General features: G+C 37.3%; 1 protein-coding gene across 2 annotated transcripts; it reads right to left on the minus strand.

Moving 5' to 3' along the window:
* Window positions 1-329: 329 nt before the first annotated feature.
* Window positions 330-10,308, minus strand: RGS18 (regulator of G-protein signaling 18). Of its 2 annotated transcripts, none has more exons than XM_009320597.1 (5): window positions 9,982-10,308; window positions 9,200-9,301; window positions 5,613-5,674; window positions 4,397-4,563; window positions 330-1,928 (listed from the first exon to the last, which is right to left on the minus strand). In XM_009320597.1, the coding sequence occupies exons 1-5, from the start codon at window positions 10,098-10,100 to the stop codon at window positions 1,674-1,676; spliced, it is 705 nt and encodes a 234-aa protein (XP_009318872.1). In that variant the 5' UTR covers window positions 10,101-10,308; the 3' UTR covers window positions 330-1,673. The 2 variants fall into 2 exon arrangements, with proteins under 2 accessions (XP_009318872.1, XP_009318871.1); XM_009320596.1 differs by having other exon boundaries at window positions 5,613-5,677; window positions 9,982-10,283.
* Window positions 10,309-10,589: the final 281 nt, after the last annotated feature.

Here is a 10,589-nt window from a genome sequence, read left to right on the forward strand (position 1 = left end):
GGTTCTGACCACTTACACAGTTAGAAATAGCATGTGCCTGGAGTTTTGGGATCAGGGAAGGATAATGGAATAAACCAGCAAGAATCATACTCCTCATCGTTACAAATGTGTTTCCTGTCTGTTCCCTAGGTAAAGCTAAGAGCTTGGAGATGGTTCCCAGGTCATTGCGGCTCAGCAGCGTTCCTGGTGAGTTGGGGTCTCTGTGCACAGTAACACTGTTGATTGAAATGGTAATGATTACAGCTAGTATTGAACTATCAGTGAAGTCTTCATGTTTTACTCATCAATGTACTAGTGATAAACTGAATCCTGACAACTTTTTAAGTAGATCACTTCAGATTTATTGAAAGCTAGTAAAGCAGACACGGAAACCCTCAGATCAAGCAGCTCATACGTATCCTGAATTAGTAATGAACATAAAGTCCCATCCTCAGGAACTGCACCTCTTCACTTTCACCACTTACAGAAAGGGGAAGAAAAGGGAGAAAGCTTAAATTCCACATAAAGCGACTGAATGTACAAGTCAGAGTTACAACTAAATCCTGCAGGCACTTGCTAAGCTGAACCAATGTTTAAGATTTTAAGAATTGACCCATGCTTCAAGGTATGTCTGCATCAATTCTGAAAGCAAAGGACAAGCTAACTGTGTATACTGACTATGAAAAGGATATGCGTGACTTCAGTAGTAAAGAAATAAAAGGGGAGATTTCTCCTTCCTCCTCTATAACCATAGAGACTATATTAATGACCGGTAGAACCGAAGGTTATTCTACATGAGTCCAAGAGCTGTTAATTTTCAGATTCTTTTTCAGAATAAAAGGCAGAACAAATTTAGAACAAAATTTAGTAACAAAGTTTGTATAACATGAATATTTACAAATAAAAGTAGAAATATCTTATATATATATATATACATACACATGACCTGATATTTAATGACACACATTGTGTTAAAATAGCATTCTTGGCCCTTTGTTGCTGCTCATTTGGTTGCAAAAAAATAGCATTCAAGTATTTGAAGGCAAAGCTAATCTATACAGCATAACTTAAATACAGAGAGTAAACATATGTAATAAGAAAACAGTACAAAATATACATCAAAAAATTAAATAGGTATTCTTATGTTCCTCTTAAAATATGCAATAGCTAAATTCGAATTATGCAGTGGCTATAGTTAAAATCCATGTAACTTTACATTATACCTAATAATGTTCCTATGTGTTTTGCAGTATGAGAAAATACCACAAATACTCTGTGCTTAGTGTAGGAAATATTGCAGAAACATAAATATGTGCAAAGGCTAGGTATATAGATTCTAACCGTGATGAAACTCTGTCCTAAATAATACAGGCCCAGGATACATGGTGGATATTATCAAATGGCATTTTATACAACATTTTTATGCAGGAACCTCAAATTTCTCCTCCAAATATGATTACAGCTCTTGCTTGAGTTGAAAAAAAAATACTGTATGAAAATTTTACATTATATGTCTTGCCAATATGTTGCCTACTTCTCTACAATAAATGAGATTAATCACTGGCCACAGAACTCTGACCTGGTGTAAGTGCATGTAACTTTGCTTTCCACTCATTTACGCCTGCTAAGGATTTGGATTTTAAAACACATACGAGTTGCTGCAATAGCTAGAATTTGAGGGTTGAGTTTCCCTGTTACCAAACGGTAAAGTCTGGTTGTACACCCTGGAAATCACTGACAGTAAAAGACCGTGATCGTCTCCTAAGAGTAGGACGACTAGGATTTCTCCCCTTAACCAAATTTAAATAAGGATCAGATCTTAGGAAGCGTGGGTAGCTGTCTTGCTCCATCAGCCTGTAGACTGTGTTTTGTGCTGCATCAAAGGTGGTGATGATGGGATGTTCAATATTCTGACTTGTGACTTCTTTGGTTTGAAAGTCCAAATTCACCTGGAGAATGAGGAAAAGTGTATTTCTTTAATGTACATTCATGCATTTCCTGTGTTATTATCCATAGCAATGATACTATACTTTGGTGAAAGTCTCTTCTGATAAGAGGACCTTGAATCCCTGATAGAAGGGGATATGAATACCACAGAATTAGTTAGTATGTTCATGTTCAGTAATGGCTGTCAGAAAGTCTTCACAGACGTGTCATTGGTACAATGGAAAACTGGTAAAATAGAAAATAAAGTTTGATGTTTGACTAAAAGTAACTTTCTAATCGTCAACTTCGTGTAGTTGCAGCTGTCAGGCTTTGCAACACCAGACTAATACAAAACTCCCTCCATTCTCATTTAGGATTCATGTAGAACTTTGTCTCATTAGACTATGTTAGTGAATATTTAAAATTTCTGGTTTCTGTGTAGAGTTTTGGTAGTAGGAAGGTGAGAAAACTCTAATAATTAAAATATAAAAATTATTTTAAAGGGTTTCTGGAGGCTTTAGATGGGAAAAACATATCAAAGTGATCACTTATGCCATGTGCCATTGCATTCATCCTTGGAAGATTGCATCAGTATGAGAATTTTATTGAAGCGTCAGGCACTGATTTAAGCATGCTATTTTGAAAAATAGGATAGCATATATTAAAAAAATTATTGATCCAGTCAAAAAGTGACTTCTATAATATGCTTCTTTTTTCTCACTGAGACACACCTGTCATTTCCGTAAAGCTAGTTAAAACAAATAATTTGGATCTAAGAACTGAAGGGCAATTAATGATGATAAAATGGTCCACGCATCAAACGTAAGATTTTTGCGATCCTATCAAACGGTACGCTCTGAAATTTGTGTGTAAAAGAGCTCTGCTGGCCAAGAAGTTAGTCAGAGAGAAGACGCAAGTTCCAGAGCTGCGTGGTCTGAAATGAGATGCTGTTGGCTGGTCTCAGCTGCTCAGCTGAACCCAAGGAAGGAAGTCTCACCAAAGCCAACTGCTTAAGGTGAAGAACAGCACCCCCACTACGTGCACCAAATCGGAAGTATGACAGATAAAGAAATCATTACGTTAACTATTAGTCAAAGTACAACTTCCACACCCTGCCCCCTCCCTAGCCTTCCTCCTGCTCATCTTTTCGCTTACGTCAGTCTCATAAGCGTTGACAGTATCAGTGCTTGATGCCCTACCATAACTGCTCATATTGACAATGACAGGTTCTACCTCAAACAACTCAGGGGGTTTCTTTTTATGTAAGGTCCACCCCAAAGACATGCAGCAGGGAAAGAAATAAAAAGAGACCTAAGTCTTTGCAAGTGGACTTTTCCTAGGAAAAGCAGATCTGAATCTTAAAAATAATCTATGGGAATTACAGGTGGAAATTGCACCATTTTGCAGTCCTTCTCTTAAAATGAGAATTACACCTTTTTCACCCTTGTTACAGGGAACAAGGGAAGTAACAGTTAGTGTTTAATGTTTGCTATTCTGACAAATTAAAAAAAAAGAATACAGGGGAAAAGGAGCGTTGGGCAAGTGACATATTTGATCTGCTCAAACCTGATAGAATTACAGGAAATTGTAAGTCCAAAAGACCTATTGAAGAGGCTGACTGTGATTTCAGTGAGAGTTCATCATCTCCCAACCTGTCCATCTCCTTCCTAGAGCAGGCAAAAGATATTCCTTTTGCTCATTTATGAATCCTTTATAACACACTTCAGTAACATGAAGAAATCGTAAATATAAAAACTTTTTGCACTATTATAGTAATATAAAAAGGCTTCAGTGTTGGTGAGGATTGACATATCAACATATTTTTGTGTATGTGCTGACAGTAACATACCAAGAATATGCAATTAGAGTGTGGGGGGCGGAAAGGGGGGAGGGGTCAATCAAGAAAAGTCCATGCTTAAAGCATAATTATTATTTTAAAGGATATGTTTAATTCAATAGTTTCTTCTAGTCTCTTTTAGTCTTTTGGCTTATTTAAAATAAAAGCTTCTGAATCTCAGTTATGTAATAATTTAATATGGAGAATAAATCTGTTGTTCTGGAGGTAGCTTTAAATAAAGACAGATAATACTTTTTCACAAATGCTAGCTGATATGTCTCATTGCAGCTTTAACATTTAACATCACTATTTTTTCTTAAATATACCCTGTATATGTGTATATATATTCTAGCTTTACAGACCACTAGGAATCTCTGATTCCCGTGATACAATATTTAAACTCATGCTCTACACTTAGAAGAGTAACATGGAAGGGGTATTTGAAGGAGCATGGAGGACAGTGAGAATAATCTATGCAGTTGCTTCCAGACTTCCTTCCAGAGCTTTGACACTTAAGACACAGCCTTCTTATGTCAGTGACTACATGATTAACTGTTGCCCCTGCTTCTGGGCATGCACTCCTTAAAAGCAGATTTCTTCAGATGCAGTTGTGTCAAATAATACTGTGTACGATGAAGAACGGTTTTACTGTACCTCTTTTGGAGCATCTTTCTGTATGAATGTTTCATAAATGGTCTTAGCTTTTGGCAAAAGTTCATGTGCAGTTTTGCTTTTCTTGTAATCCTCGCAAGCTATCCAGAACTCGATGTTCTCCTCACTGAATTCAGTTTTCAGAAACTTCGTAAAGGCATCCAACCCAGCTACAGAAGGGAATGTTGAGTTGCATTAAAAAAAATATATCCTTATCAGACAGTTACTCTTTTCACACACTCTGTGCAAGGTAACAAAATAGGTTGTGCTCCCTTTGAATTACATCACATTATAGGTAACTATTTTAAAATACATAAAGGTTTTAAAATAAGTGCAGTTCTTTCATTATGATCCTGAGTGCTGTAACTCCCATTACAGAATTCTCAGCATCTGTAAAAATCCACTGCCGAGATCTCATGAATTTAGAAACAGAAGCAATCAAAACATGTGGATGTATGAGGAAGTGCTGGACTTTATTCTGGCTGAATATCAATTTAGGTTGACCGAAACAGTATTTGAAGTAGACTGTTCTCCGGTAACAATTTAAAATTAATGGCTTTTAGCATCTTTACAATTTGCTTTATCCTATTGTTATTATGCTGAAGGTATTTTCTTTCCCAAGTATGCTTAATCTGTGGAAGTAATGCAATCGTATTGATGTCAACTGTTCAAGGAACAGATTTGAAAAGGACATAGTGTCCAGCACTGTAGCTGGATCATATGTGTGTCCCTCTAAAATGGAAGGATATGTGCACTTGATAATTATGTAAGTAACAGGCCCTTTCAAATGACAGCCAGCTTTCATCCTATCACTGTTTTAGAAACAAACTGTATCAGAAGTGACAAAGTCTTTTCTTAGGTATATAGAACATGTTTTCATTTTTAAGGTTTGGTCTTGCAGTCAGGAATATTTGAGCAATATTCAGATGAAATTCTGCTGTTTATTGAAGGAACTCTTTGCTGTCTGTTATATTACTTGGTTCAATAAAATACAAAATTTAAAAGTTCTTTTCAACTATTTTCAGTAGTTGACAGCATGCTATAGCCTAAGCACATGAGGAGAGCAGAAACACACGCTGCTATAAATGACTCATCATACCTAGTTTAGGTAACTGCCAGGTCTGCACTTCAATGTGCACAACTGGATTTTAAAATTTTCCATCATTTTCCATCCATTTTCCCTCCTAACAGTCTGCATGGAGAGGGAAAAACTACTAACCTTTCTCAGAAAGCAGTTTGTCAAAAGATTCTCCCCATTTCACTGCTTCTTCAGGAGACACACTGCTTAAGAAACAGAAAGTGGTTTTGAAGAATTGTGCATACTGTGTATTTATGAAGCTGTTGTAACATATGTTATCTGTTACCATTATTGCTCAGGACTGTTTCACAAAGCCTTTGATTAGATCACATTACTAAAGGAGCTCATTCTCTTAGGGACTCCAGAAACATTTGGTTTAGTTTTTTTCTGACATTCTTCCTGCAGAGTTGTACTTTTTTCCCCTGTTTAAAAAGCATCAGAGCAGAGATTTTTCTCTTCAGTGTTTGTGTTGCACTACTAATCTTTAAGGGAATTGAGATCATGCAGTATGGTAAAACTCCTAAGGGAACCAGGTCAGTCACCTATTTAAACTTAAAAAATACTCTTGCAGATATGTGGTTTTGAATGCACTCGGTCTAAGGCTGTGTTACCAGTCTATTTTTAATGAAATACAGGAAATTCTGTAGCCAGAAGACAAAGTTGTAGCGATACGGTTTAGGTGATAGTCTTGTAGGGTAATAGCACACGTAAACAGATTTGTTTACCACAAACATATTTCAAATGTCATGTTATTCTGAGATACTGTGCTCCATTTATAAAACTCCATGTATTCTTCATCAAATATGTCAAACTGCACGTATTTTACTTTGATTTCAAATATTCTGCCCCAGAGAGCAATGCAGAAAGGAAAAAAGAGCAGCCTACTTCATTCACACAAATACAATTTTGGAGAAGCCCTTTTTTGGTTTTGTATAGATTAACCCTGAATGCACACCTGGGCAGTACTTTGATCTTTAGTAGACCAGAACTGGAGTAAGCCCAGAGATGAACTGTATCATGCTAGGACTAGGACTTACATTCCAAGCCTGAAGGTGAAGTCAATTTTTATCAGGTACTTTATGAATATTAGTATTTAGAACCATTTTCATTCGAGGGCAAAGCACGGTACGCTGAAAGTATCAGTAAGCAATTTGTCCAGGATTAGTTGGTTAGAGCAACTTCTTAAGGACTGAACACTACTTGAATATGATTCCCCCTTCCCCGTGGAGGCTTGCCATTCTGTTGCCTGATTCACATAGTTTGGGTTCCCTTGGCAAAATCTGTAGGCACATGAAGTTTAGATGAAAGGAAATTCCAATCACCTTGGGAAGGAATTTAAGCCAGTAATGATCTTGGTTTTGCAGAAAACTAGAAGGAGGATTTATTTTGTTTTATTTTAATAGGTGTCACATGTCCCCTAGCTGAAGTCATTGCTTATAGGAACGAAATTTTAACTAGGGAGAGACAAACAGTTCTTGAGAGGTACAAATGCTGGAGAACTGAAATTCAAGAAATTAGCATAGCCCAGTAAAGTAAGGGGATTCTGGAGTCAAGGAAAATGAGACCTCACACCCTTACAGAGTTTTTTAGTTATAAGTACAAAAAGTGCAGTTCTCTGAACTGTGTGGACTTGTAAGTCTGGGAACAGTGCATTCCTATAGCTACAGAAATTAATTTGGTCATAGTGAAAGATAAACCCTGATGACTTCACACAACATACGCAGTCCACGACTGCACAGAATGCTGGAGAGGTTCTTTGCTGGGTTTGGAAACTCTTAGTGTGCATTTCTTTCAGAAACTGCATTAACCCAGTAGCCTCACAGATCCCCAAGACCCGGCTGCAGCAATGATAGACAGAAACCAAGATTTGTTCAGCTTTGCCACTTTCTAAAGACGAGAAAAAACTAATTAACAGGTCACAGGCATTTCCACTATCACCACGCTGTCCATCTGCAGTGTTTCATTAAATTATCTTTCTACTTATGTTAGTTAGTATCTCTGTGTGAAGAATGGAAATAATAAAAACTAAGTAAATTACTTAATAAATCTCAAACTATTATCTCACTTTATTATTTGAAAAAGAGTTTTGGGTTTTTTTCATTTTTGCCAAAAATAATCTACACTTCTCTCTCTCTGATCTATAGATAGAGAAAGCGCAGCAAAAATCTACCAGTTTCTCTTCTCTACAAGAAGAACAGTAGAATCCCTGTTAGTCAGGCACCTGGCTGAGAGTAACATGGTAAAAGGCAGTTGGCTGAGCGAGTCTGTTAAAGGGGGGAAATTCTTTGGAGAATTATTTATTGCTATTGTATCTGCCTCTGAAAGTGTCTTTTCACAGATTATAAGAATGTATCGATGGCTGTGTACTTTGTATGAAATACCCAGGGGTAATCAGCCACCCAATACTGTCTACATACAGGTGGCATGGAGGCTGTGCTTTCTCTTTTTAGCTGTAATCTTAGCATGGTTTTGCATGTCTGGAACCGAGAAATGGAAAAAGGGTGTTCTCAGCACCATTTTACCTTTGTTCATCATTGCAATGTCTTGCATTTCTGAGTGAACTGTAAAACCATTGAATCAAGGCTTCCACCAGCAGCAAAACAAGAAAAAAAGAGAGAGAGAGAGAGAGAAAGAAAGTAATGAACCCCCCCCACGAGCGTGGACTGGAAAGTCTTGCAGATCATGAGTACACCCTATTGTTTGGATGGGCATGATATTTGGACATGTGAGCAACAAACATTGCCTAATTATCCGGATGCATAGGTGCAAGTGTTTAGATACCCACTTCTTCAGCGCTTTTTCATGGGGTCTAGAAACAGAGTTTGGGCCTTTATACAATTTCTACCATGTGTTCACAACTAATACGGGCTTGTAGAAGCAGTTCCGGTCAAAGCAGGCATCTTGGTCCCAAAGATAGTAACTGCTTAAACAAGGTATATTAAGCTTAACAAGACAAAAGAACACAGGAAGCATTGAAGTGTTCTGAAGTGATCTGTGATGGAAAGAAAGGGGCGGCAAATTTTTAGGCCGTGGAGTTGCAGTACTTTACGCATTCCTTCTTTTTAGTCAAGACCTACAAATGCAATTCTTTATATATCGGTGAGATCTTGGTACCCCATTGAAGCAGGAACTAAACTCTTATTGAAGTCAACAAAACCAAGATTTTATCCTGCATCTTTATAAGAAATAGTATAACAGGGACAATATTAAACAGTGTTTAAACATCAGTATCTGAATTTTGGAGACAAGAGTGTTCAAACAATTACTGCAATTACTGAGGAACTATGAATTTAGTATTTGACATGCATCTGGCATTTGTACATCACAGAATTCTTTGGAAAACCCGCTTTCCAAGGAGCTGTATGATTTCCCTGTAAGCAGTAATTTGTCAGCTACATTTCTGAGTTGATGCTTGCTCAGTGTAGTCAGTAGACTAATAAAAATGCTGTTGGCATGAGTAAAAGTTTAAACATATCTGTAAGTATATGGAGACCAGTCTACACTTAGTGGTGTGAGAACACTAGTGATGAGTTACCTTGATGCATACCAGATAATTCTATAGTGTTTGTATGCTTGGGTTAGTTTGCTAACCTTTAAATTAAATAGATCTTGAAGGCGTTATTCTCTGCCAAGTCTGAATGCACACACACAAACGCCGGAAACTTTCTGAGTCACACAGGCACTTCCTGAAAGGAATCCCCATCGACTCAGCCTTTTATAATGCTTACCTTGCTGCTTTTGTCACGTTTCCAGGTCTACCAAGACGATCACCTTCATGGAATTCAGATTTCTGCAGGAGAAGGCTCAGCCTATTTCTCTTCTGCTTAGCTCTACAACAGAATTAGGGTAGCTTTTCAAGCAACCTTGTTGAAAGTTGTTTTTTTTCCTCTCAAACATTTCCTTTGACTAATATCTCTGCTTCTGCATCATAGATTCCCCTATGTTCACTTATAGTACTGTTGATGTTATTTCTCCCACATATATTATTCACATTAGTGATTTTTTTCTTTGTAGCTTAGCACAAATTTATATACGAAGCACTGGCAAAGAGAAATGGAATTTTTTTCTTTTTCAGTATCTTTTTCATTTATTTTAAAGATGAGGGGGTGAAATTTCACATTAGAGAACATAAACAGTTGGCTCAGCATCTTCTACTTTTAATGTTTCGCAAAGAAAAAGGAAGTATTGCTTCCTGTCATTTGACATTTTTAAAAAGAAACTTTCCCAGATCATATTCAGGCTTTAAAGAAGCATTTCTCAGAACTTCTTGAATCCTCCCTTTCCTATTTTCTTAGTTTATTATTTGATTTGTTTCTTGTTCTTAAAAAATATTTCCACGATGAATTAATATTTTATGTATACAATTCCTAAGATTGCAGTTCATGAGTTTTCATATATATAAGTCAAAAATAAAACAATCTGTGCCCTAAATTCGTACCCACAAGCTATGTTAGAAGAATCCTCTACATAAACAGAACACTCAGAGCGTCAGCATGACCTTAAAACTTACCCAGGCTTGCTTGCTTTATGTGGCTCTTCTTTATTTGTTGATTTCATGACTTTGTAATAGGATTTATCCTTTGAAGCAGAAATGTTTAGTTGGGGGAATAGAAGAAGTGGGTTCTCCATCTTCCTCTGAAAAAGCTTCCCAGTTTCAGAAAATGTTTCTTTTACTTCCTTACAGCAGCTGCATCTGGTCTAACTGACATGCTCAGGAGGGCTCTCACATTCTGTATCCGGCTGGGTTGCCCCCAGTTGGCTGTTGAGCAGTTTCCAGAGCAGGTAGTGGGAAGAAGGAGGTTCTCCACCTTCACTGCCACTGCAGCTGTGCACACACGGGGCTTTAAGTAGAGTTCTGGTTTTACAGTCGTCATTTAGGGAAGTGAGATTGCAACTTTGCAAAATGGCCGTTGATCATCCAAACACGGCTATCAGCAGAGAGCAACTCCTGGGTTTCTGCTTGTGGAACTTGCTATTTTACTAGACTTAAGGTGACGCCATCATTTTCCCCCAAACACCTGTAAGAAGTGTACATAGTTTCTCTAAAATTAACTTTAATGAGAATAATTTTGCATAAAGTAACGTACAACATTGTCTTAAGCTCTTAGAAGAACTTCT

This window comes from Pygoscelis adeliae, unplaced genomic scaffold (genome assembly GCF_000699105.1).
Source record: "Pygoscelis adeliae isolate BGI_AS28 unplaced genomic scaffold, ASM69910v1 Scaffold402, whole genome shotgun sequence".
Taxonomy (NCBI): Eukaryota; Metazoa; Chordata; class Aves; order Sphenisciformes; family Spheniscidae; genus Pygoscelis; species Pygoscelis adeliae.

What these genes read in the sequence shown, in the direction of transcription:
- RGS18 (XM_009320596.1), bottom strand. Translation starts at nt 10,100, where the DNA reads ATGGAGAACCCACTTCTTCTATTCCCCCAACTAAACATTTCTGCTTCA. An exon ending in AACGTGACAAAAGCAGCAAG is followed by an intron (nt 5,678 to 9,199) that starts GTAAGCATTATA and finishes CTGTTTCTTAAG; the next exon opens with CAGTGTGTCTCCTGAAGAAG. An exon ending in CAAACTGCTTTCTGAGAAAG is followed by an intron (nt 4,564 to 5,612) that starts GTTAGTAGTTTT and finishes TCCCTTCTGTAG; the next exon opens with CTGGGTTGGATGCCTTTACG.